Source organism: Chenopodium quinoa, unplaced genomic scaffold (genome assembly GCF_001683475.1).
Source record: "Chenopodium quinoa cultivar QQ74 unplaced genomic scaffold, ASM168347v1, whole genome shotgun sequence".
In the NCBI taxonomy this organism is placed as follows: Eukaryota; Viridiplantae; Streptophyta; class Magnoliopsida; order Caryophyllales; family Amaranthaceae; genus Chenopodium; species Chenopodium quinoa.
This window is the reverse complement of record NW_018744311.1, coordinates 1,648,172-1,675,748: the sequence shown is the minus strand read 5'-3', so window position 1 is coordinate 1,675,748 and position 27,577 is coordinate 1,648,172. Positions and strand designations below refer to the sequence as shown.

Here is a 27,577-nt window from a genome sequence, read left to right as displayed (position 1 = left end):
TTCCAAATACCATCCATCCGAAGAAAACCCATATTCCCTCTTGGGAAAAATACAAGCACATCATTCAGGGACAGAAGTAGTAATAAGTGTGGAGTAATCAGTTATAAAAGGCCATTTTTTTGGGACGGTATGACAATTGATTGTAGACGAAATAGGAAAATAAAGAGCTACAAGTGAATAGTGTTCTTTATGTGTTATGTGGGCACTTCTTCTAGCTGGAAAACAATCTCCCCAGCAAAACCAGGAGTAATATCAGCAGATGTTTAGAAATATTATTAGAGATAAAACAAGATTATGCAATTAAAATAATGATTCCAAATTATGATGGTTCCAGAAAAGGACATTTAGAAAGATATAGTTTTTTGGAATCCCACAAACATGATATGTTTTCCCCTTGTCATATCTTCTTAGCATGTCTAATATAATGGATGGACTAGATTCACTAGAACATTTTAAAGTACAATTCTGTTGGATTTTTCTGATTTTAATCAAACTTTATATACATACATTGTATTGGCCATAAACAACAAACTATAACAAATATTGTATTAGAACTTAAGTAGATATATTGGGCTAACTTTCAGATGAGCAAAATGAAAAGGAAATTGTCACACAGTTGTAAACTAGTAAAGAACTGTAGAACATTCATGTAGCATAAGCAGAGTTAAGTACTCCATAATTTGCTAATCCCTCCACGAAATATGATCCCAGACATGCAAATTGGTACATTGACACACATATTTGGCCTAGTTAAAAAAAACTAGGTACTTAAACAAGACACACCAAAGCGTATCCTGAATTTACCAACACCGAGCAGATGTTAGGATCAGGTAACACATCCAAATCGTCAAGGTTTGAGTATTGAGCTGGGAAATTTATAATCTCCTCCATATTTTAACTCAAAAAAAAATAAAAAAAAAGGAAATAGTAAGACTACCTTTACTTGATTTGTTATCTTAGAAAGAGGGAAGACTGAGTCTCTGTTTCTTTTGCCCAATCCACTCTTGAATATAACAACTGAACTATATAGCCTTGACTGTTTCTGTGAAGAGCAATTCAAACAGGCAAAATACAATAATATGGACATTTCACGATTTCCGTCTTTAAAGAATAATAATGAATTCTTTAAATCAATTTAAAGCATATGATTACAGTACATGGCAGCATGTAGGATGACTAGATAATCAATTTACAGGGAAAAAATTGTAAGAAGATGCTTGATCAGAAAATTTGTGTAACAGATCATATAATCATATTTTTACGCAAGGCGCACGCAGCTTAAGTTTTAGTGAAAGGCTGGGAAGTGGTGCAAAAGGGATTAATTAGGGGTAAGATTGCATAGATACCTCTAGGCTAGTGAGATTAGGGGGTGGCATTGGTGTAAAGAGAAAGACTACCTTCAGTGAGAACTAGGAAGAAAAGTGTGTAGCATAACATTTGTAACCCATTCGTTTCTAAACATTTTTAGAGGCAGAGAAAGGAGGGTGGGGGGGGGGGTGGGGTGAAGGGGTAAACTAGGGCTGTGATCAGCATTTGCCACCCAGGGCATGCCAAAGCATTGGCTCTAATGATACTGAGCCAAGGTACACCATGGCTTATGCATGGGCATTGCTGCTGCCTCCTAGCCAAGTTATGGGAACTGTTGCTGCCTCCCAGCAAATGCACACCAAGGCCTAGGCATGGCACTGCTGCAAAGCCAAGGCACATCAGGGCCTAGGCATAGAGCATGAGCATGGGCACAAGGAATTAAAAACACCTCATCCTTCAAAAAACAAACTATATATGGTTATAAAGGGTAGCATCTTAGCTAACCTTAGGGCTGAGGCAAGGGCAAGGGCAAGACAACAAAAGGCCAAGGCAGTCAGAAGACATGATAATAAGGGATGGGTCAAGGCATGTATGAGATGGTTCTAGGCACCAAAAGTAGTCCTCCTAGGGCCCTTTGGGAACCCCGGGAAACACCTTGATGCCAAACCTTGCAGGATCCGAAAATGTTTTCAAAAGCTAAATTTGAAGATTATAGCCTTTATTTTTGGACTTTTTCAAGTCCGGAAAGAAAAGAGGTCAGGGTACTTTTCATGGACCCAACAACACACTAGGATTGCCCCGATGAGATTTTTGTGGGCATTCTACTAGCGTCTGACAATGCACACTGAAGGCCCTAAAAGTTGAATAGCTACATCTTGTAGTTATTCAACCTTGAGTTGCCTACCTTCCCCCAAAGCTTTATATGGTTCCCCTTGTGAAACTCTAGTGAACACCCGACGACAATAACACAATAATGGGTCAAAACTTGTGAAAATGTGATAATAACACCCCTTTTTTTTGTGTGTGGAGGAATCGAAAGAATGGGTTATTATTATATAACACTTTTATTTTTCCAAAAAATATTTTTCGTGAGCCCCAAAAATGGAAAATACGGGAAAAAAAGGTGATAATTGAAAAATCAGGGAAAGTTGCTGGAATAGTCCCAAAACATGGGAAAAAGGTTGAGAATAATAGGGGGATGTGTTTTTAACACTTTGGTACATCCCATATTACTCTTGTTGCGCGTTTTTCGAGGTTTGGGGTTGTTTTGGACCGGAAATGTGGTAATTGACTCGAGAACATGGTGATAGAGGGACCGTTTGTGTTAATTGACGATGGAATGAGGTAATTGATTGTTTGCATGAGATAAGATATGATACTTATATTACAAACATGAATTGTTAATTCAAATATATCTATCAACTCAACGCATCACATCACATCAATCAACACACGTGTGAATAGTAGTATGATTGATTATCCATAGTTACATCATAACGTGTGTTCTTTTCCATTACATTACTATTGTCATATCAAGTCACATCACATCACTATCATGGTTATATGACATCATTAGGGCAATAGCAATAAGAGGTTTGTGGGAACAATTTAGAGGTTTGTTGACAAACCTCTTGTTGTTGAGTAGAGGTTTGTTTTGGAGGGGTTTGTAAACACAAACCGGTTTGATTTGCTTACTTGGCAAAAATGTGAAGCTTTTAACTTTTTTTTTAAGGAAAAAAAGTTGTAGGGCCCACTATATGAACCTTTGAACAAGTTTGTTTATTGTTGATGAAAGGTTTGTTAAGTGTGAGGTTTGTATGATGATGATATGGCAAGTAAACAAACCTCTTAGAGGTTTGTTCTATTGCTCATGCCCTTATCATACTTATATGACATCACTATTGTCAAATCATATCATATAACATCACATCATTATAAATATAATTACATAATTAGACATCATTAAATTAATAAATTCATATGGCATCATTATAGTCAAGTTACATCACTTCATTATACTTTTATTACATCATTATAATCAAGTCACATCACATCATTATACTTATATGACATCATTATATTTCAAAATTTCAGAATTTCGAAATAGAAACAAAACTCCTTCTTGGTACTTTATAGACATCTTTATAGGTGTCTTATGGTTTCAAATTACCTTATATGACCCCAGGAGTCACCCCACACACTCAGTTCATTTTTTGAAAAAATGTCAAAAATTGACCCGAAATCGTGTATTATAGACTTCAGTTATGGACAATTTTTCACTTTTTTGAACCCGGAAAAAAAATTTACCGAGGTGTATCCCATGGACCCCAATACACGCCGGGAGTCCATTTGGGCGGGTAAAACCATCCAATATGCCTTTAAACTGTTAATTTACCTATTTACAACTTGCACCAAGTTCATAAACTCAAGGTTACCACGGACATTTATGACAGTATATAATAATCATATATGGTTTCAAACGACATTATATGATCCCAAAATGTATCCTCTAGTATCTCGAGACTTTTCAACACCGGATCCAGAAACCTCCGAAATTGCCCAAAAAGTGTGAATTACTTCAATTTTGCAAATTTTCAACTTTTTTTTACTCGGAAACAAGAATTGCCGAGAAGCTTCTTATAGACCCCAATACCCTTTGAGAGTCCAATTGGGTGGGTGGAACCATCCAATTTGCCTTAAAGCATACAACTTATCTGTTTTCGTACACGCCTTTTGTATTGGCTATAGGCTTTCACGGGACTTTTATGTACCAGACTAATGGTCATATATGGGTCGAAATAACATTATATGACCTCGGGATGCATCCTGTAAAATTCAGTGAATTTCTGACATCGGGTCCCAACACCTCCTGGATTGCTCCAATTTCGTGAATTATAGCCTTCAAATTTGGCTTTTGTACATCATTTTTTCACCTAGCGTGATTATGCATCTAGGTACTTCCACGGGCTCCCTAAGGTCCTTGCGAGTCGTGAATAGTGCCCGAAACCACCTCATTCATTCTTAATCATCATGTATTAAGGCAAAGACGACATACCCTCAAATGACAAAACTATTCGTTCGCATGCCTTGTCCTTGGGTGCACATGTCTTGAGCACATGCCACAGGCCCCCTTGCACCATCCAACACCCCAACACTTAGGCTTTTTGACTTGTCTCAACCCCGCACTTAGAATTTTTTAGCATATAAGATGCACTACTAACTTCGTTTTTCAAAATATAGGTGTTTTTAGGGAATAAAGGGGATGAACGAATCGAAGCGACATAGGACTGAATCTTAGTGTATTGTGGTAGCAAGACCACTCTGCCACTTATAAGTGAATCAACGGTTCCTCTCGTACTAGGTTGAATTACCATTGCAACACTGTCATCAGTAGGGTAAAACAGACTTGTCTCACGACGGTCTAAACCCAGTTTTCGTTCCCTATTGATGGGTGAACAATCCAACACTTGGTGAATTAATTTTGCTGCATAATGATTGGAAGAGAAGGATAAAAAAGCAACATTGCTATGAACACTTGGCTTCCACAAGCCAGGATCCTTGTGGTAACTTTTCTGACACCTCAAGCTTTAAATTCAAAAGGTCTAAAGGATCGTTAAGCCACGCTTTCACGGTTCGTATTCGCACTTAAAATCAGAATAAAACGAGCTTATACCCTTCTATTCCACACGATTTTTCTGTTCTCGTTGAACTCATCTTAGGAAACTTGGTTATCTTTTAGCAGATGTGCCGCCTTAGCCAAACTGCCTCTGTCTGGATTGGCCCGCAACGTGACCTTAGGTCTAAAAGGAGGGGTATTGCCCCGTTTCCAAGTCACGGAGTAAGTAAAATAGCGTTAAAAGTAGTGGTATTACACTTGCGCTGAAGCTCCCACTTATCCTACACCTCTCAAATCATTTCACAAAGTCGAACTAGAGTCAAGCTCAACAATTGATTCTACCAAGCCCGCCCATTCCCTTGGCTGTGGTTTCGCTGGATAGTAGCTAGTGGGAATCTCGTTAATCTATTCATACATGTCACTATTAGATGATGAGGAATTTGGCTACTTTAAGAGAGTCACAGTTACTACTTGCGCTTAGTTGATTTTTTTTCATTTTAATATTCAGAGCACAAGGAAAAATCACACTGCGTTAACATCCACAGGGACCGTCACAATGCTTTGTTTTAATTAAACAGTCAAATTCCCCTTGGTCCGTACCAGTTTTGAGTTGACTGTTTGACACCCAAAGCGGCTGGCACGCGACGACCTGCTCTCGCCACGAAAGCGGCTCGAGCAGTCCGCCGACAGTAGACGAGTTCGGGACTGGGACCCCCGTGCCTAGCTCTCAAAGCCAACCTTTTCCCGAAGTACAGATTCGTTTTGCTGACTTGTCTTGCCTACATTGTTCCATCGACCTGTTCACCTTGGAGACCTGATGCGGTTATGAGTATGACTGGGTGTAATCGGCACTCGATCCTCCGAATTTTCAAGGGTCGCCGGGGGCGCATCGGACACCACAAAACATACGGTGCTTTTCCAGCCACTGGACCTACCTTCGGCTGAGCCGTTTCCAGGGTGGCAGGCCATTAATATCTTTATTTACATATGCATAATTTTTTTTTTGGCAGGTAAACATAAATATTTTGAAAGTACATATTGCGACAAATCTAACAAGACTCCTATACTAATATACAAATCACAGAATATGCTTAAAAGAGAGTATGAGCAGTGTAATATTTTTAGCGTTGTGGTTAAAAAGGACTCACCATCACATTCAACCTTTCCTTTCCCAATCACTTTGCGGTCTTTGCCACATTACCGGCTCATAATAAGCCCCAAACCTCGAAAATGTGCACCAAGGGACTCCTCAGGATCCTTCATCCTCCCCCCTTTTACCCTATTTCCCCTGTTTTTCACTTTAATAAAAGAATATTTTTCCAAAGGATCATAATCAATAGCAGAGATAGAAATGAAAGAGGTTTATTTGATTTCATTTTATTTATAGACAATGAGGTGATTATGTACTTACGCTGTTACGCATATATGCTGCCAATACTTCTACAAATCTTGACGTCCAAAGACAATTTTCTACCTCTGGCTGTAGCCATAATCTCCATCCAACAGTATGCTAGTAGTTCATATTTCGATTCCTGGAACAAAGTGGCTGGCTGGCAGCTGCAATCATGAGGCATTGAGGCATCAGACATTAATATTCATGAAAAGCTGTCGACAAACAACCTGATGCTCAGGCCATAACTTTCCCAAAATTCATTGCCCATAGATTTAACGACACTCGAAATTTCAGAGATTAGTCACAAAAGTAACTTTCACAGTGGGCAAGAGCACCTCTTTCATCCTCTTCCTCGTGTACAGTCCACCAAAGATCAGGGATGTACCCGTCATCCTTGAGTGCAAGCAGTAAAGAGTTCAATGTTGCATAAACTTCAGCAGCCTTGAAGCAAAACTGATCTCCAGCAATAAAACAGTGAGCCTGATCTCGATAAAAAATCCAACTAATCCCTGGATTCTTCCTCAGACCCTTCTCCTTAAGATGCATTCTTAAATCTCTCACCTCTGACCAACGACCTGCATCTGCACAGATGTTTGAAAACATAATATAGTTTCCGGCATTGGTAGGTTCTACTTCCACAAGTCTCTGGAAGACAACTTTAGCCAATGTCAATTTAGAGTGGGCTCTACAAGCACTAAGAAGAGCCCTCAAGACAGAGGCATCTGGTTCAAATGGCATTGAATCGATAATTAATCTTGCTTCATCAACATATCCAGCACGCCCAAGCAAATCCACCATGCAACCATAGTGAACAAGTATCGGGGTTACACCAAAATCATAAACCATAGATTTAAAAAGCTCCAAGCCTTTCTCCACCATACCAGAATGGCTACAAGCAGACAACAATGACAATAAAGTCCTCCCATTTGGTCTGAACCCAGAGCTTAACATCTGCGAGTACACACACAGAGCATCAGTTACTTGACCATTCAAACCATAGCCAGCCACCAAGGCATTCCAAGAGCTAATGTTCTTCCGTTGCATGCTTTTGAAAATCTTCTCAGCATTCTGCATACTGCCACATCTTGCATACATAGATAACAAGGCATTTGCAAGTGACAAATTCAAGCCTCCAAAACAGTTTTTACGAATTGTGTAAGCATGTAGGCATTGACCTAGAGGAAGACTAGCTACGTCAATGCATGATGAGAGAATATTAATTATTGTTATAGAATTGGGTTCTGCTTCTAAGATCATTCTCTTGAAAAGTGACAGAGCTTCATGAGCCAGGTTGTTTCTCACATAACTAGCAATCAAAGAATTCCACAATATAACATCTCTGTTTGAGCACCTATCAAATAAATTTCTAGCAGCTACCTCATCAATACAGTTCGCATACATTTCAATGAGTGCAGTACTTAATTCTATATTTACTTCAATCCCATGCTTCATCACATACCCATGTATTGATCGACCAAGATTAAGATAAGATTCTTCCTTGCAAACAGTAAGAACAGCAATAATCGTGTGCATATTAGGCTTAATTTCCAAATCTAACATCTTCTCAAAGTAGTTCCAAGCATGGTTTTTTAATCCATTACCAGCCAGAGCAGAGATCATAATGTTCCAGGACACTACATCTGGTCTAATCAACTCGTCAAATAGCATCATTGCATCGTTAAAACAGCCATGACATGCGTAGATTCTCAAGACTGCATTCACAATTGATGTATTATTAGAAAGCCCATTTCTAATGAATTTAGCCTGTAAGGACCTACTGGCTCTCAATTCACAACCCGTTTCTAAACACATAGTTAAAAGAATAGTCATTGTAGCTTCATTTACTCTAAATCCTTCTAATTGCATCCTAGAAAACAATTTCCAGGCCTCCTCATGTCTTCCATACTCTAAGCAAGCTGATATCATTGAATTCCATATGGCAATGTCATAAATAGGAGCAGATTCAAATATCCTACATGAAGATTCTAAACAACCAGTTTTCACATACAAATTAACCAGTGCACTAATGATATGTAGGTCTTGAGCATACCTAAACTTTATGATCAGTTGATGAAGTTGCATGCCCAAATCCAGACAACCAAGTTCAGAACACGCCTGGATGGCAGCCAAAAGCGAAACTTTATCACATACTACCCCTTCGATCAACAATTTCACAAAAAGCTTTAGCGATATAAGTTGATCACCAACACCTTTATAGGCATTCATCATAATATTCCAACTAACAACATTCTTCATAGGCATCAAGTCAAACACAACACGAGAAGCCCTCACATCGAATTTCACATAAAATCCAATTAAAGCAGCCCCAAGATAGCAATTTGAAGGAAAAACACCATTCCTCAAACAAAACCCATGTATCTCTTTCCCTAATCTCAACTGCACCAGCTCCCCACACGCGATAAGCAATGCCACCAATGTCACCGAGGTAGGCTTCAAATTCTCAACCCACATCTGCTTAAACAACAACAATGCTTCCCAATAAAAACAACATCCTACATAGCTATTAATCATCACATTCCACAACACAACATCTCTTTGAGACGTTTCATCGAACACATGGCGGGCATCTTCAAGTAACCCACATTTCCCATAGAAATCGACGAAGGAAGATCGAACCCGAACATCATTTATCAAATTCTTACTCTTGAACTTAGAATGGATCCTTTTGCCTGTTTCAATGGCATGAAGCTTTAAGCAAGCCTTCAAAATCAGAGGCAAAGTAGTGGAATCAGGTAAAATGTGCAAATTTTCCATCTGGGAAAATGTAAATAGGATTGCTCGATCATTTTTAAGTTTAGCTTGATCTTTTATCAATGAATTCCAGTGATTTGGGTCGATTTTGGGGGTATTATTGAGTGAAGAACAAAAGCTGTGAAACATTTCAAAGTGTTAGTTATACAGTTGATATTTGGCGGGTATTTAGGATGTCATAATATATACAGAATACAAGTAGGTTTTTTTCTTTTTTCTTTTTTCTTTTTTTTTTTAAATGCAACATTATTTGATACAAGTAATTGTATTTTAATATCACCCTTAAATTACCGATAAGTCTATCCAAATTTTGGCCCTTTTGGGACCATGGTCTAGGTCTAGGATGCACATACAAGCTAAGCTTCAGATTATGAGATTAGCTTATACATGTATTTGGTATCTCGGGGTTTTGTTTTTTTATTTTTTTTTTTATTTTTTTTGTTTTTTTTTAATCCGTAGTATCAGTATGTTATTTAACAATTTGGGTATTACATGCCCATTAGATATGAGTTATGACTAATGCTAGCTACTCTTTCAATGGAGGTAAGATTATTATCCTTTTATAAAATTGTGGATGAGTTTTTGTAAAAAATATTTGAGGTTAAGACTGAAAAATTACATCAATAATGTTTGTATTATAAGTAGGAAGTTTTTTCCCCACAAAACACCGTAAGCGGCTTACTAAAACTAACCATTGAAACATCTTAGACAATTTAAGTGAAACTTTCAAATTTTGTACCGAGTAAGTAGTAGATCTACAACCAATCTATTTACACTACTTCTCTGGGAATTGACTTTTTTTTTCGAATAATAAATTTTTACATTACATTTAATCAAACAATTAGTCAGTAACACAAGCTCACTATAATATGTACAATTCTGTTTCATCAATTAAAAAAACTATCAAATACTCAAGACTTGCTGCTTTTTAATTAAAGTTTTGAAAGTAACCAAAGATTGCTACCATGGGATTTGGGAATTAACCAACATATAGGAAGTGCATCAGTGCATGTTAGGATCCTCCCCATTTCTATGTCTGCATTTCCTGTCTCCAGGTTATGACACCGAATTTATCGCCATCATGCAAAGCCAACAGTCAATTGGAGAAACATACTCACGGAGGATCTTGTGTCAGGAAAAGCTGACAACGATCACCATCCACCTCCTGAAAACATAAAAAAGAACTAGAATTACAAGTTTACTCCAATAAGTTCATAATTTACAGGGAGGGAAATGAGGTATGAAATCAGTCCACGCAGCAGTCAATTTTCTGCATGACTTAACCATGGAAAAGGCCAAATACACAAAGTCAAATGCTCTGACATTAATGACTTGAAGCCATAAAAACACAGAAACTGTTTAATTTCCACACAATCCAAGCAAATGAATATGTATAAATCAAAATTAAAGAATAAACGACATGTGCTGGAAATGGGAATGGTTAATGAGCAGCTTTATCAATATTACTCCGTATCATTTAAAATCATTAAAGAACTCATAAAAGGTTCTGAATCACTCACTTGTAAGTAAATGGGCGCCAAGCCGCCAATTATGCAAAAATACCCAGCTGCCATATTAAGAGTAGACAGTGACAACTAATCTCTGAACCCAAGACAGGACATAATTGGATTAGTACAACACCCATGGAAAATTCATAGACGTTAAGCCATCAGTAGCTACTCAAATGCATCTCTAGTTCTTCTTCTATCTCTAGTAGCCATTTTCTCCCCATATCTCAAAAATATGTCTGCTAAGTCAAATAATCCGACTTCTCTCAATTTCTTTCCTACTTCCTCAAACATGTATACACCTTCCTCATTTGAGTAGTAATGCAAGAATTTATTATAGTCAAATCTCGGCACCTGAAGGCCTCTTTTCAAGGTTCTTTCAGTGTAGTTAGTGGCTTCCAGAACTTTCCCCGCTTTAACTAAACCTCCAACAAATATGGAATCAAAATTTACAAGGGGATCATTCCCCTTTCTTCCTCTCTTTCCTAAGTGTCCTTGCAACAACATGATATAGGTGTGCATAATAGGTTCACATCCTTTTCTTATCATAAGCCTAAAAACTTCCGTTGCCTCACCTGCCTTCCTCATCTTAAGAAGTCCCTTGATCAAGGCATGGTAAATGCATATATCTGGTTTCTCAGTATTTTCCACAATCAAATATGCTTCTTGAACTCGATTCTTTGATACAAGCCCATATATTATTGACGCCAATGTTGCATCATCTGCTTGGATTCCTCTCTTCTGCATTTCTTCAAACACCAAATAAGCCTGGGAAAGCTTATCCCTTTTACACATCCATTTGATAACAATACTATATGTTGAAAGTCCAACTTCCTCCATCCTTTTAACCCTCATAGTTTGAAAAAGCTTTAGTCCTTGATCAAACTGATTATTCTTGAAGAACCTCTCTATCATCGTATTAACAGCATCTATGTCAGCTTCGATTCCTTGATCCATCATCAAATTCCACAATTTCGAAGCCTCAATCACGTCCCCAACATCACAAAACCCACAAATTAAGTGCTTATAAGTAGCCTGATTTGGCTTGATACAATCTTTCAACTTCACCACAATAAACTTAGCCTCTTCAACCAGTTTTTCCTTACAAAGGGTTTCAACAACCTTATTTAAAGTATCCAAACTATATCCATACTCATGAGAATTCATCAAGTGAAAATATTCTACACATTTCTTCAACTCCCTAGCAGCAGCCAATGTTTTCAAAGCAATCCGAAATGTCCTATCATTAGCCATTTTTTGCTCCGACACTTGACATAATAATTCCCAAAACAGATCTATATTTCTAGACTTACCAACCACGTCAAGCATCTTATTAAAGGAAACAGGGGTGTGGATGAACTCAGGGCAGGTCAAGGTATACTGATAGAAACGGTAAACAGGCCGCCATGAAAGGGGAAATTTGTTGCATACTTGGAGGAAAAATTCATGATTAAGGCTGAATTGAGTTCTTAGGAGGTGCATTCGGAGCTTGGATTCTGATGCATCTTGTTGCTGGAACAGGATTGTGCAAACTTTAAGGAGATGGTCCGAATTGACAGGAGTCAATGAGTTAATTAGCAAAGGAGTTTGAGATTGGTGGAGAGAAGGATTGGTTGTGGTTGTGGTCGTGGTAGTGGTAGTGGTAAATGGATGTAGTGTGCGAGTCTGAGAAAAGAAGTTAATTAACGGCCTGGTGATTATGATTCTTCTAAAGTTCATCTGACCTGAACAAACCAGACATACAGCATATCAGGACTCCCAAGTCCCAAGGGACAACAGAACTTTGCTAAAACATATACAGGTAGATTAGAAATTTTCATGGTATCAGCAGATATAGGGTATCTTAACTTGTTTTTGCACATCATCGAAAACACATCGTAAAGAGAATACATAGTAGAAGTATAAAATCAGGAAGGAATAGTATCTCCAATTTTTTTCAAAAACCTCTTGACTCTAGCTCTGCTCACCTTAGCTCATTTTTGCTACTCTGAACTTATCTTTGCTTTACGTTTGCGCTAAAACTCATTATGATAAGCTGAGAACAAGTATAATCTAAAAATAATTCCACTTTGCCTATGCTAATCTAGAACCACAAAAATCTACAACCAATGTAAATACCCTACAAACATCATACCCTCGGAACGAACCGAAAGTGTTCCCTTAAAATTTCTCTGTAACTATGTACCTCATATATTACTCAATTATCAATTATCAATGCCTGAAAATAAACATCTCTACTTGATTTGAATAACTAATAAAAAAATTCCTTTTTTTTTCACCAAAATTTTAAAAAAATTGCACTTAAAACGAGGCAAGTAAATTGGGATGGGAAATACATGTATTCATCGGCAATGCATAAGGGCTATAACAGATTCCATAGAAAGTAAATTGATCCCTGAAATAATGAACAAAGAAATTGAAAAACTAAAATCCCAATAACAATAATATCAAAAAAATACCCAATAATATTGCAAACCAAAATACCAAAGAAATGCAATCAATGAACTGATCAAATAATCAATTGTCAATGATTTAAAAATCTATAAATAAAAACAATAGCAAATAAAATCGAATTTGAAACGAAAAATTGGTAGTATAGTTGCGTTGAATTGTATAGCAACTATAAACAATACCTTAAAAAGCAAATGGAAAGGATATTTGTGAAGAAGCAAAGGTCGGCGGTCGATGGTGATAGACACGTCTGGGTAGCGACGAAGGCGGACGTCGGTGGTGGCTTGGTCGGTGAATCAAAGGTGAATTCTGTCTGAGCAACGAATTTGAAGGGGGATAAGGGTTTGGGGGAAAATGTTTAAATGGGCTGTTATTTAAATGAAAATAATTAATCCATAAAAAATACGAAGTAATACGTAGTAATTTGTGTAATAGGAAAAAATGTAGGGGTTAGAGATTCGAGACTGAGGTTTAGCGTTTCACTTTTGTATTACACAAATTCCTCGAATCATAAATATAACCCTTGTTATGCCCACTAATATATTACTTATGGGTGAGCAAAAAATCAGGATACTTTGAATTGGAATCTATTAGTAACCGACCTAACCGTGGATTTTGAAATCGGGTAGTAAAACGGAGAATCTGTTGCAAATAATATTTATAATTATATGTACTCCGTATTAAATTTGCTAAACAACTATTTTTGGTTTATTGTATTTACAAGTTGTGGAGTTGTAAATTTATTAATTTATAGCCTCCAAAAAAAATGATTATGAATCTCAAAGAAGTACCAAAGAAGGCAAAATAGCACATACATACACAAGCTAAGGCTTGGTATTTAAGTTGTTGAACTTTGTGCTTTATATTACTGTCTAAACTAGCTATTAGCCCAACAATGCTCCGTGTCAATAATTGTAATATAAGATTGATGATCGAAACGTGGCGAGACAACACTTCTTTGTCTTGGGTTTTAAGAATAGTTTAGGTAGATAATATACATATAGCATAACTGCATAACCATTCTAAATTTCTAACTGTTTCTACATAGTACAAGCATCCCTGGATGATTCTCTAAACTAAACTTAACTACGAAATTAATTACGAAAGTAGACGCGTGACAAAACTATTTACCAAACTAAGCTTCCAGGGTAAAGCGCTGTCTCGAACAGCGTTTTACCCCTGATTTTAAAAAAAAAAAAAAAAATCAAAGTGTAAAACGCTGTCTCAGTCAGCGTTTTACATGTTGACTTTTTTAAAAAAATTCTTAATTTCTTATTTAAATTTAAAAAAAAAAAATTACACTAAAAACGCTGATTGAGTCAGCGTTTATAGTGTAAATTTTTTTTTTTTTAATTTTAATTTGTACCTCCTCCTCCTGCTATAATCTCCCTGCAACAAAAGTTTTTCAATACCCAATTACTAATAAGAGAATCAGTAACTTTTTTGTTGAGTTGTTTAAGAATTTGAGACATGGGTCTGCTAATTCCTTCAGTGGGTATTTCACCATACTCTTCTTCTTTAGTTTTTTTTTTTTTTCTATCTTTATTTGCTGCATTAGGTTACTGTTGAAGTTGAAGAAATCTGGGTTTGAGAAGAGAAGGTACTGTTGAAGAAATCTGATGATTCAGAAATGATGACGAGCTAATTGCTGCCGTTGATTTTTCTCAGGGATTTGAGTCAGCGTTTTTAGTGTAAAGTTTTCTTTTTTTTTATTTATTTTAAACCAGAAATTAAGAATTAAAAAATTTAACAATAAAAAGTCAACATGTAAAACGCTGACTGAGGCAGCGTTTTACACTTTGATTTTTTTAAAAAAAAAAATTCAGGGGTAAAACGCTGTCCGAAACAGCGCTTTACCCTAGAAGCTTAGTTTGGTAAATAGTTTTGCCACGCGTCTACTTTTGTAGTTAAGCTTAGTTTGGAAAATCATCCGAACATAATATACAAAGTTGGGAAAATGTATCATATGTTATAAAACAGAATTTCACTCCTAAGGAAGCTCCAAGGTCCAGTTCCGGTTCCAATTCTGCCAAAAAAAAGTGTTAAGCTCATTAGATTCTTGATCATGAGAATTGATAAGGCAAAGCTTATTCCGAGCACTATTAGAGTGTTTTGATGGATATACCTCCAAAAACCAGCAAATGCGCGAAGGCTCATGTAAATAGTTAGAGCCACCCAGATACCGATGAAACCATAATGGGAGGAAAGAAAAAACAAACACAAAATGCTCACAACAGCCACCATAACCTGCAGAGATTGAGAGCTTGGATCAGATATTCGTCCCTAGATCAAGTTTTTAATTTAAGAAAGCAAAGTAGTATTTGTATGAGAAATACCATGGAAAAGGCTGAATATGCAAAATCAGATGCTCCAAAGTTGATGCCATCAAAAACAAAGGCCAACGCGTTAATGGGTTGAGTAAGAGCAACAAACTGTGATAAAGATAGCATAATTAGTTCAACTCCCTCAAGATCTAATTCATCTAAACAGTTGATAACTGAACATATGAAACATGTAAGAAAAGCAGTCATACTGGAATGCCTATAGTTATCAGGTTCAGGACATCGACATCCTTGGTAAACAATCTTGCTGCAAATTTTAATCCAAACCCGAGCATGAAACACAGGACCAATCCTAGAACAAAGCCTAGCTGCACATGTAACACACGAAACCATAATTAGATTATGGTGATTTTGACATGATAGCAAAGATACTGGTTCGAACATCCTATGTTTGTAATTGCAGTAAGGATCAAGGAAATAAATATCAGCTTGCCTGCAAAACTCTGGAGGCAGTCGATGTTGCTCTCTCAAAGTCATTCTTTGCAAAAGCACTAGCAAGTATTGCCTGTAAAATGTGGAGAACCTCTAAGACTCTAAAATAGACTTTACTCGGTCCATGACAAACAAATCTTCCACATCATGATATTATACTGTATATAGTATCAAAATGTAGTAACTTGAACTCATGGGCGGATCTAGGGGGGGTTCAAGGGGATTCATTGAACCCCCAGATTTTTTGAAAAAAACTTATAAGTTTTGATATATTTTTTTTTAAAAAAAGAAAAAAAATAAGGTTAAAACAAATTTTTGTGAAGTAAATAAACAAATATGTAACTCTGGTACATTGGTAAGGGAGTGACTAATAGAGTAGTGAGGCTATCCTTGATCATGGGTTCGAGACCAGCCACCCTCTGGTACAAATATGTTTTTTTTTTCCCCTTTCGATTTCTTCCGTTGTTATTCATGAGTTAGTCCATAGTTGGTTCAATAATTTTAAGAGTAGTATGTTGGTCATTTTGTTAAGTTAGAGAGTCAAATGAATTTAGAAGTTAATGAGTTTATTTAGTGGGTTTAATCATGGCATTATACTTTCAGTTTTTTAGCTTATTATTTGTTGTTTGTTAGCCTACATATATGGCTCTTGTATTTAGTGAATTAAACATGAAGAAATATTATGAGTTCTTTATTTTTACTTGCTTCATACTTATCTAATATTATTATTGTTTTTATCCTTTAGCACGTATTAGTTTCAACAGTCCCCTTATTCCTCTACTCCTCTTAATTATTAAATCTTTATTTGTTTGTAAATTAGTGATAATTAGATTAATTATTGATTTGTTTAATTAGTTTTGATATATTGTTGACGTACAAATTGAATTTAGAAACTTAGAATTTAAAATTTTTACTTGGTCTTTTGATTGATAATTAGAAAAAAAATTCATTGTCAAATTTGTGTTTATTGGGGACTTGGGATTTTTGTTTTTCGTGTAATATTCATTTTTTGCAATATAATTATAGATTTATCATTTATAGAAGTAGTAATGTTTTAGCACGCTTTCAAAGTATAAAACTCGAAGAATTCTTTTGTAGGTTTTTTTTTAATTTTTTATTTATTTATTATTTTGCAACTGTTAAATCCATCCATTTGTAATAAAAAATTTGAACTTATATATTGAATATTTAATTAATATATGAGCATCGTTTGTTTTTTAAGATTCCGAACCCACAGTTCGGAATTCCTGGATACGCCACTGCTTGAACTTGCATACTGATACAAAACAAATGATTGGACAGTGGACATAAATTATGATAGCTGAAATGAAACCTGGCCAGCAACAGCGAGTCCATCAGCAAGAAGGGATGTCGCTAACCAAACTTGCAAGCAGACTTGAAAAGCGGCCATTGGTGTGGGCCCTAAGCGTGCAGCCATAGATGCAGCTAAGGTCACGCAGAATGTCACAGCTATGACCCTCATCAACAGAAGAAAGCCTGCAGGAAGAGGTAAAACTCAAACACTTTGATTACCATAAGTTGTGATAAGGGTACTTCAGATAACATAGTTAGGTAATTCTTACCATTTTTAAGAAATCGACCAAATTTGAGATCTTTCATACTGGGAGGTAGGAGATTGACTAGTTGAATTAGTCTCCAAAATAGGATGATTGAAATGAGGTACCTATTAAGATCAACATAGCAAATCAAACTAAGCAAAAAATACATCAAGTAGCACTTTTAGACATTATTAGAACAGTTGTGTAAACTTACTGTGATATAACATGGGCAATTGCAGCACCACTAACACCCAACCGAAAAACAAATATAAAAATCGGATCAAGAATTATGTTAGTTACATCCCCTGCCACTGTAAATTGCAAGAAAAAGAATCGGTTAATCATAGCAGATCAAGGCCAGGCAATTAGTGAACCAAAGTAAGTTAGCTTATAGGCTCACCAGTAGCATACAGAGGAGTCTTTGTGTCCTTAAAACCTCGAAAAATTCCTTGCATAGCTAAGGAAAGAAGAACGGCAGGTGCACCAAGTGACCTCAATGTCAAGTACCTTTGAGCCGGGGGTAGCATAGTTGAGTCCTGGTTGAACATAATAATGTTGGAAATATGGACCAAGATTCTCAAATATAAAAAAATCAGGCTAATCACATAACAGTTAACAGAGGAATGGTAGTATATATATACACAAGCTCTTCACCGCGATTTATAGGAAAATGTACTTACAGGTTTGACACCCATATAGTTCAATAATGGTTTTGCTAAAGAAATGAGAAAAATCGCTTGAAGAAGTCCAAGGATTGCACCAATAACCAAAGCCGATGAAGCAGAAGGTATGTTCCTCCTTTGAGGCTTCGAACTTTCAACACTAAAGCTGCTTGTTTTGGCCTTAACACTCTCACCCGAATCTAACAGAAAATAACACTCCTAGCGTTTATAACTCACCAATGTCCAATAATGTAGCAATTTTTTCAAAAACATAAAAAGTTGCTATTCAAAGACATACAAAACATAAATACCTGATTGAGGTAATAATTCTTTGGCTTCATTAGTACAATTTGATTCCAAACATCCTAACTCTTGTTGTTCGGAACTCAATTCTGCCACGGCATCTTCCTCGGCCACGAAAGAAGTTGTTAAACTTACAAGAGGGAAGATTGCAATTCGAGATACTTGATTGAAAAGAGCTATAGATACCCCAACAGCAGCAAGCTCAATAGGTCCTAACAAAGTTACATCAACCATAAAACCTCTTAACTTAAGAAGAAAAATAAAATAACACTAGTTTAATTTTACTTGGATAAGTAATAAGTAAACTAGTACTCAAAATAATGCATGCTTACATTAACTTCAAATTACATACATACACTATTCTTTTTTAAAATTAACAGACTATTTTCCTATGTACATTCCAAAATGAAATACTTCCTAACATTTATACTAAGGTTAACTCAAATTGAATGATACAATCTCACATGATAATGTTTTTTCCTACTCAGTATATATAATAGTGCATATAAATTATGAGGTTTTTTAAAACTCGATAGTAAAGTAGGAAAAAAATAAAAACGAAGAAAATAATGCATAGAAGCAAAAAAGGTACAACATACCAATTTGGCCAATGAAAGCTGTGTCAACTAAAGAAGCAATAGGATCAGCTGTTAAAGCCAGAGCAGCTGGTAATGCAATTTGTGATATTTCCACCCCAAGTTCATCCATCTTGAATACCATCCTATTTTACATACATCATATAATATCATAAAACCAATCAAAAATTATAAATTTAAAAAAAAAAAAAAAAAAAAAAAAAAAAAAAAAAAAAAAACCCTTTAAGTTCCATGTAACAATTTTAACATAACCCATATAATTTATAATATGAAATTGAAAAAAAAAAAATAGTAGCAAGAAAAAAATGGAAAAAATAAAGAAGGGTAAAAAAGGAAACTGTACCTAGCATTTTTGAAGAAGATGAAGAGAGGAATTTTGGTCTTAGTGTATGGAAAGCATAATCCATCTTCTTCTACCATAGCTTTGAACAGCTGAAGCTCTTATTCAATTTAATGGGTTAAAGATTATATTTTTCTTCACTTAATAGTAAAACAATCCCACAAAATTGGGTGAAATTAATAAATTTTCAGTCTTTGATATAAATGATGCTAAATTCTATTAGAGGAGCTTAAAAACAGAAGAATAACACAAGTGCCAAACTTTTTCCAAAAGAAAAAATGAAGGAATAAAAAGAGGGAAAGGATAAGCAGAATTTTGGCTTTTTAAAGAAACAAGAATTTTGCTTCCTGTATTCTTATTTAACATGTACGGGTTGCATGGTTTTAGACGTTTATATCATGTGATAAAAACAGAGATAGTGAGAAATCAGATATAACTAACAAAAACGTTACAATATACATGAAATTTTCATAAAAGGTAAACGTTACAAATCTTCATAAAAAATCTGGTTATGTTGGTTACATAAAACTGTTCACCTTAACAAAATTTATGGTTCATAGATAAAGATTAAAGAAGATATAATGAAAAGACATGTTATTAAAATTATGAGTAATTTAAGACCTTTCTTCTTTACGAAATAAGGGAGAAAGAAAGAGAAACATTTATGGGGTCAGTAAAGAAAAAGGAATGAAAGACATTTGGACTGACTTTTTTTGTTTTTTATTAATTTGATTGTCAGTGACTAGTGAAGGTTTAATATTGACTAGTGAAGGTTTTATTTTTCTAGTTTTCTAGTGAAGGTTTAATTTTGGACTAGTGAAGGAAATGTTGACGAGTGTCTCACGGAATTCCATGCACTGTAATTTCTGAGATCCTTTCCTCAATTATATGAGCTATAATCAATGTGGCGGTGCGGTTTGAGTTGGAAATTCATCTGGTTATAACTTATACTTACCTTGGTGTGGAGTTATATTCTGTATATTTTGTGAGTTCGAGGTGATGGAATAAGGGCATTACTCCCATTTTGTATTTCTGAGAACTACTATTTTCGTTAACTTTTATTTGCAACTTTGGAATATTTTATGTCTCACAAATAATACTCCAAAATTGCAAATAAAAGTTAACGGAGGTAGTATATATTTTATAGATAAGATATATTATCATGAAGAGAAAACCACGTAAGTTGTATTGGTTTTTTTTTTTTTTTTTTTTTTTTAATGTGTAACAAGCAAACACATATTTACTTAATACACCAAGCTAAGTTTGGTTTGGTGGAAAATATTACACATTCCAACTTTGAGGTTAGGAGTTCAATCTTCACTGGAGGAACTTTAAGGGTGGTCAGATTGGTCATGGTCCGGGAGTTTGGGCCTCGAAACGTGTGGCGCGCTCTAGCTTTTTGGCGGCAAGAACTCTAGCCTTGAGCAGAAGAGGGGCTTGTGAGCACAAAGCAACACAAGCGGGCAAATAAATCACAGGAACACTCACGTCTATTTGGGCGACGGAGTGCGGGTGGTCAGGGCTTGTGACGGTCGATACTTCAAGGCGGGCACAAGCGGCTTCGAACCACGAGTTCTTAGTGCATCAAGTTGGTTTGGAGGGGAGCTATTATGCGAGTAAGACACAATATCTATAGAGGTCTAACAACAAACAAGCATACAAGCAAGGCAAGATTTCATTAATCATTCACCCTCTACAGAGCTTTAATTTGATTACAAGGGGAATCCTTCGTGTTTTCTAAGTCTGAGGTCCCATTATTGTGTAAGAATCTCTTACCCAATTACCCTTCCGCTATCACTCTCAAAGTGTCAACAAATTCTTAGTATATTGATAAATTCAGCTAGCTACAATAATTATTGGAATAGAAATCTTACAATAGCAAAGCATAAAGGTAGGTGTAAAAGGTAGGCAAAATTTAATATTGAGCCTTCTCCATAAGGTGTGGAAAGTGAAATGAGGAAGAAAAAAAAAACATTTTCTAACAAGTTTCAAAAAGTGGGTAGCCCAATTGATCCTCTATAACACGTAACACTTCAGCAACATATTCAGATTTCAGAGTAACATTTACTCCGAATTTGAAAAATGCATTGCCAATAAACCTAACCATGAACGCCAAAAGAATTACGAAGAACAGGTGCGCGTACGCATGTTGTTGCTTGTCAGGTGACCTAAACTTTCCCGTTTATATACGAAATAGCTAGCTACTACTCCCTTTGTCCCTTAAAATTTGTCCCGTTTTCTTTCTTAGGCCATTCTTAAAAGATTGTCTTATTTCTTATTTCTTACACCAACAGTTAATGATCAAAGCATGCATTAGACTATACTCTTATTTCTCTAATCGTCGGAGTGTTACTGTATTGAAGGTTGGAATGTCGAATTATTTCGTACATTGGATTTCACTTGAAAGGGCACCAGGTTCCTCCAGCAACATGAATCTCTTGTGTCATACCAAAATACCATAGATTGCAAGATATCTTTGGAGAATAATGATGATATTAAAGCTTAGCCTACTAAAAGAGAGGCTAACAGTAGCACTGAAAGAATGCAGATTCTTTGGAACTAATTCATCTCAACATCAACTTTTAAGAAAAAGACTAGTTATGGTATAAAATTTCTTTTGATAGTAGCCTCACAAACTGCTCAAAGCAATTTTAATAGCCACAAATCAAAAGAATATAGAGTATGGATCGTTATCTTCCAAGAAGACGAAAATCAGAGAGACAACAACATCAAGAGTGAACAAACTATGCCTCTTAATTTAGTAAATCAAATTGATGATTAGAAGTAAAACTTCAGACATGTCAACCTCTCTAAATCTCAACTATAACATCGTTAGTTCATTACCCTGAATAGGTTCAGATGTGCGTAACCGAAATACTAACATAATGGTGTGTTTATCACCATGTTCTTACAAATATCAGTAAAAAGAATATTAGAATATATGTGTAAATATACTTGCACGCATATGAATGATAAAATTCGCAAAATTTTAAACAAAAAGATACTTATACTGTTATACATATACAAATCAGTTTAGTTCCAATAAAATCAAAAGAGAACAGGGTCTAACAATACACACTATTTTATTCCTGTTCTTTCAACCAAATGAAGAGTTCACATTTATAGTCATACACTCGATAATAGTTTCCATTGTCATCTTCTCAGCTTCTAGAAGATAAAAGCACAAAAAAACAGATAAAAATCAAGGGTTAAAATTCCATAACCCTACATCGGTGACAATTGTGGTCCTGAAAGGATCTCAAAACTTTGTTCACCATTGGTATTATATGCCTGTCACAACTCACTAGTTCCTATCAATAAGGTCCATTTGATTTTTTGCGTAGATGGTTTTACTACAAACTATGCGATGTTTACATAACATCCCTACTTATCAACAACAAGGCATAACAAAACCACAAGTTACCTGCTTTTCATATCCTTAGAGTCTAAGTGGATACCCACATAAATCGAAATCAATGGAATTTTCAGGCCATAAGGGCCACTAATATAATGCTCAAGAAGTCGAGAGTACATTATCTATGAACCACAATAAGCACAAATATAGAAATTCTCTAATCATATAATCGTGGACTTCTCTGTTGAGTGAATAATGATCAGAATATATATTTAATGACTATCAAAAAGCCAATCAGTTAGAAATTGTGGTTGGCTCAGTAGGTAATACCACCAGCCTTCAACATCCACGGTTAAGGGATTCATCGCGGAAAGGAGGGAGGTGGGTGGTTTGTTCTTAGATGCCTTGTAGAAAGGCATCAAGTACTTTACAATTTTACATTACCAAAATTTCGAAAAGCAATCAATCTGTAAGGAATTAAAAGTATTTCTAGTGGCAGTACAACAAAGTTGAACTACTATGGCTCTTCATATTTCTTTATCTGTTCCAATTCGCAGAGACAATGTGGGGAAATAAATATTCTTTAAATAAAAAATCGTAAACAAAAATTCAGAGGCTACCTCTAGGAACTCGTATATAATAAGCAATATCTGCGAGAACTACTGAATTGCAGGGTCAGCGAATTCTTTGAGCACCATCAGGTTACCACAATCCAATCGCCTTCCACCAAATGCCTCCAACTCCGAGCCAGATTATTAAGTTGACTATTGAGCAGAGGAGACCATATCCCCACCATTGCGGGAGGGGAACATAATTAGCACCGTAAAAAACTGGGGCTGAACCAATACCGTAGTGAGTGAGGCCACCCATAAGATTGGAGAGGAATGAAAGAACTATGGCTGCCAAAAAAGGTGGTGTCCCTAGCGCACTTGCAACTGACAAGAAGGCCGTGAACATGGCACCTATATGTGCAGCTCCACTAGCAAAGAAGTAGTGAGAGTAGAAATAAAGAAGAACTAGAATACCAAAAGACATCTGCCATGAAAGGCCTAAACCACCAACAACCTGCAAGGAAAAACATATGTTAGGTGATGTTGCAGTACATCACCACAGCAAAATTCTGATCAGTAATTACACAAATATCTCACATAAATCTTTACGACTATACATTATTCAATAAGGCGCCTTTAGAGCAACTCCAATGGTTGCTTTTGAGGGACTTAGCTTCCAATTTTTGTAATTTTCAAGCTAATAGCCAAACCATTGGAGTATAATGCACTAATTAGCTTGGCCAAGCAAATTTCCTTAGATATTAATTGTTTCTAATCAATATTATTATTTTAAAAAATATAGTTGAAAAAAACTTAATGACAAAAAATTAACTAGGAAAAACATAGCTGGAAAAGATAATGTGGCAATTTAAGCTAGAAGATAAAATAGATTACCATTAAAGTTGCTCTTAACAAATATAAGCCTCATTCTCATCTTGAGGTGTTTAATAATAATAGGTCACTTTCTAAATTTAATGCACCAAACTTCTATTTTGTTCACATAAATCCTTAATGATACCTCAAAGGTTCTAACTAAAAACTCTAATAAAAGACTACTTGTGGCATATTGGTTCAACTCTTTAATAATGACCCCAATATTAAGTAGGGATTAAGGGAAACCACCCCCCTCACCCGCCCCTCTTCAACAAGAATACGATCATAATTAAAAACAACAGATTTCAACACACAATTGCTGCGAAGATGGTCGGTTCAATCATACTAGTACAACTAGAGCAGAAGAAAAATATTCAGGGAAAGAGGAAAGAACACAGACCTTGACCACAGTTTCACTGAACCAAGAAATGAGACCGTACTTATTGAGATAACCAGCCATGGCAATAAGTGCAGCAAACCAAGTAAGGGTATCCCAAGCCACCGACTCTGATAAGCACTCTTTCCAGGTGACAACACCAGTAATGAGCAGCACAGATAATCCAAGAATTGCAGCAGTGACTGCATCAATATTCAAAGCTCCTCCGAAAACCCACAATCCCACCTGATGAAAGTATGACAAGGAAAGTATATCAATGTAACATGACATGGTGTCTTTATATTAAAACTGAAATAAATGTACACATAATGAAGATGTACAGAATGGAAAATCTTTTTTCTCAACAAATCAATGTATCATAATTGAAGTTCCTTAATGACCTCAAAATTGCACAACTGTTTAGCCCACAATTAATATCAAATTGATCAATTATTCTTCATAGGTCATGCAGGTATGCATAATTTTCAATCAACTAACAACCCGTATACTACTGATGACTGATTTTCAAATGCTAAAGCTGATACAGAAACTAGCATTGGTGTTGCTAGCAGAAAACTTCAGGAAGTCTTTTGCGGTGTGTTATCATGGCAAATGGGTATCGACTTCTAATACTCCATCCTTACCATAGCAATTGCAAGCATTTAAAAGTCATCAACATTAGGTCAACCATCACTTATTAAATTTTCTAAGTATGGGTGATGGAACATTAATATATATAACCCACTATCTTAATCGAACATATAGGCATTGATTTAAGACTCGGATTCATAAAACATTCGCAATCTAAACTGTCAACCAATGCAGCAAATGCTTAAACAATCCCCTAACAGACTAACCAAACGACTCCTAATTAAATTCATCAAGACTTGCAAAAAACTTCCAATGCAACTAAGACAGGGAAGTACATTACCATAATATCGTTCATACCATCAATTAACACTTGCAATCTAAACCAACAGCCTATACAACTAAAACCAACATCCAATTCAACCAAACAAACAACAACAATCATTCAAGACCAAAATTTGCATACTAAAACCATAATCCAATACAACTAGTCATTAAACACCTACAAAATCACCAAAAACGAATCGAAATCATACCGTGAGTAGCAAAGTAACAGCCATTATAGACTCATTCTTGGTCATAGGACCCATCTTATCCAACTTCTCCTTGGCAAGGCGAGGCGCATCAGGACTAGTCTTGATCTCAGGAGGGTAAACCACATACAAAAGCAAAGGAACGACAATCAAAGAAACCAACCCGGGAACGAAAGCGGCTTTCGCCCAATCCATCCACCCAATTGCCTGACCAATAGTGTTAAATGTTAAGTTTGCACTCAAAGGATTAGCAGCCATAGCAGTCAAAAACATAGAGCTTGAAATCACAGAAGTTTGAAAACATGTTAACATCAACCAAGCCCCTAATTTCCTCTCACTTCCATCTCCCACATTACTCCCACAAGCAACAGACAAAGATTTAACCAATGGTAAGAAAATCCCACCTGCTCTTGCAGAAACAGATGGAATTGCAGGTGCTAAAAGTGCTTCACTAAAAACAAGACTATAACCTAACCCTAATGAAGAACTCCCAAATAATTTCACAAATTGGTACGCAATTCGATTGCCGAGTCCAGTTTTGATGAACCCACGAGCGAAGAAGAAAGCGAGCGCGATTAACCATGGAATTGGGTCACCAAAAGCGGAAAATGCGGCGGAAAATGTTAGGGTTTTGGTAAGAACTGAAGCACCTAACCCCATTAAAGCGACTGCACCTAAAGGAAGAGGTTGAGTGATGATTCCAACAATGGTGGAAAGGAAGATTGCGAGGAGTTGCCATGCGTTTCTGGAAACACCTTCTGGGGTTGGGATGAACCAGATTATAACCCCAGTTAAAATTGATGCGATTAAGGGTTTGATTGAAGCTCCCTGCCATGGTTGAGGTTGAATTTGAGGTGGGTTTGTTGCAGAAGATGAAATGGGTTTGAATTTGAGAGTGTTGGGAAGAGGAAGAAGAGAAGGAGGAGAGAGAAAGTGTTTGTGAGAGTGAGAAGATGAGGAGGAGGAGGATTTGAGAGCGTTGGATCTGATGGAAGGGAGGGAAATGGAGGGGTGAGATTTAGAGATGGGTTTGAGAGAAGGAAGAGATCTGAAGGAGAGAGAATAGGTAGTGGAAGAGGTTAAACTCAGAGCCATTGACGCCATTGTTGAAAGCTTCTGAGTTGCAGAGAATGGAGAGAGAAAGAAATGGTAATTTTTGTTTGATTTAAAAGGTGGTGATTTTCAACGGTTTGAAGAGAAATCTTAGCCGTTGGATTTTGATCGTGCGGTTATGGTGGAGAGTGAGGTGAGGCGATATTTTCTGAGTTAGTTCTCTTTTTATTTTTATACTCAACTTTATAGTGAGTGGACTATGAACTTGTATGCTTTAAAACTCGTATTAGACAATTTTTAGAGTACATCTAGGCGCATATGGTCTATATGTTTCACAAGTATATAAGAGGTCATTTTGGAATTTTTATTATTTTTTTTTCTCTTCTTTAATGATACAATAGTAAATTTAGGGTTTGTTCTCATTGATTGAACTCAGTTGAACTGAACTGAGCTGAACTGAATTGAATATTTTATAAGAGAAGAAAATTAGGAGCTGAACTGAACTGAATTTCAACATATGAGAACAGACCCTTAATATATCATTATATACATAGTGATACTTTTTACCATCAAATTTTACAGTATCGCTTTCTCAGGTTCCCATTATTTAAAAATTGTCATCACATTTATTTCATTAACACATAAACCCTATAAGTATATGAGTCTATAGATATCCTAATATTCAAGGAGAATTAGAGATCAATAAGCTGCCACATCTATGAGGTAAAAGATATGTATACCCTTTGGTTTAGGTTATAGGGCAGGCCTACTTATGGCAAATTGACAATGCAATGCAAGTTCGAAAACTGATAAATTATTGCACCACGTGATAAAAATTTTTTACAAAATTAAATCAATAGTCAATCTATATGAAAATAATTTTTTTCTAAGAAAAAAATCTATATGAAAATAATAAAATTAAATTTAAAAAATGCAAAAATAAACACTAGTAAATGAATATGAAAA

General features: G+C 35.9%; 3 protein-coding genes across 7 annotated transcripts; all 3 read right to left on the bottom strand.

The window, feature by feature from the left end:
- Positions 1–484: 484 nt before the first annotated feature.
- On the bottom strand, positions 485–14,838 carry LOC110696027 (putative pentatricopeptide repeat-containing protein At3g01580). Of its 5 annotated transcripts, XR_002506241.1 has the most exons (5): positions 10,610–10,739; positions 6,653–10,254; positions 6,336–6,481; positions 6,073–6,222; positions 485–1,042 (listed from the first exon to the last, which is right to left on the bottom strand). XR_002506241.1 is itself a non-coding variant. In XM_021873289.1 (3 exons), the coding sequence occupies exons 2-3, from the start codon at positions 9,216–9,218 to the stop codon at positions 6,435–6,437; spliced, it is 2,613 nt and encodes an 870-aa protein (XP_021728981.1). In that variant the 5' UTR covers positions 9,219–10,254; positions 10,610–10,739; the 3' UTR covers positions 6,234–6,434. The 5 variants fall into 5 exon arrangements, 1 of the variants encoding a protein (XP_021728981.1); XR_002506242.1 differs by lacking the exons at positions 485–1,042; positions 10,610–10,739 and adding an exon at positions 13,231–14,838 and having other exon boundaries at positions 5,891–6,222; XR_002506240.1 differs by lacking the exon at positions 485–1,042 and having other exon boundaries at positions 5,891–6,222.
- A 113-nt stretch (positions 14,839–14,951) lies between these two features.
- On the bottom strand, positions 14,952–20,156 carry LOC110696030 (protein DETOXIFICATION 42-like). The gene is made up of 13 exons (XM_021873292.1): positions 19,286–20,156; positions 18,946–19,067; positions 18,355–18,558; positions 18,062–18,243; positions 17,782–17,917; positions 17,596–17,692; positions 17,406–17,506; positions 17,156–17,319; positions 15,824–15,895; positions 15,582–15,698; positions 15,385–15,480; positions 15,174–15,295; positions 14,952–15,074 (listed from the first exon to the last, which is right to left on the bottom strand). The coding sequence occupies exons 1-13, from the start codon at positions 19,360–19,362 to the stop codon at positions 15,011–15,013; spliced, it is 1,554 nt and encodes a 517-aa protein (XP_021728984.1). The 5' UTR covers positions 19,363–20,156; the 3' UTR covers positions 14,952–15,010.
- A 2,725-nt stretch (positions 20,157–22,881) lies between these two features.
- LOC110696029 (dicarboxylate transporter 1, chloroplastic-like) lies at positions 22,882–27,033 on the bottom strand. The gene is made up of 3 exons (XM_021873291.1): positions 25,562–27,033; positions 24,462–24,683; positions 22,882–23,702 (listed from the first exon to the last, which is right to left on the bottom strand). The coding sequence occupies exons 1-3, from the start codon at positions 26,660–26,662 to the stop codon at positions 23,340–23,342; spliced, it is 1,686 nt and encodes a 561-aa protein (XP_021728983.1). The 5' UTR covers positions 26,663–27,033; the 3' UTR covers positions 22,882–23,339.
- Between the last annotated feature and the right edge of the window lie 544 nt (positions 27,034–27,577).

Coding starts and splice junctions, on each gene's coding strand:
- LOC110696029 (XM_021873291.1), bottom strand. CDS start 26,662: ATGGCGTCAATGGCTCTGAGTTTAACCTCTTCCACTACCTATTCTCTC. Junction 24,684..25,561: donor CTGTTACTTTGCTACTCACG/GTATGATTTCGA, acceptor TACTTTCATCAG/GTGGGATTGTGGGTTTTCGG. Junction 23,703..24,461: donor TCAGTGAAACTGTGGTCAAG/GTCTGTGTTCTT, acceptor TTTTCCTTGCAG/GTTGTTGGTGGTTTAGGCCT.
- LOC110696027 (XM_021873289.1), bottom strand. CDS start 9,218: ATGTTTCACAGCTTTTGTTCTTCACTCAATAATACCCCCAAAATCGAC. Junction 6,482..6,652: donor CGAGGAAGAGGATGAAAGAG/GTGCTCTTGCCC, acceptor TCATGATTGCAG/CTGCCAGCCAGCCACTTTGT.
- LOC110696030 (XM_021873292.1), bottom strand. CDS start 19,362: ATGGTAGAAGAAGATGGATTATGCTTTCCATACACTAAGACCAAAATT. Junction 19,068..19,285: donor ATCTTCTTCAAAAATGCTAG/GTACAGTTTCCT, acceptor TATGTAAAATAG/GATGGTATTCAAGATGGATG. Junction 17,918..18,061: donor ACTATATGGGTGTCAAACCT/GTAAGTACATTT, acceptor ATGTTCAACCAG/GACTCAACTATGCTACCCCC.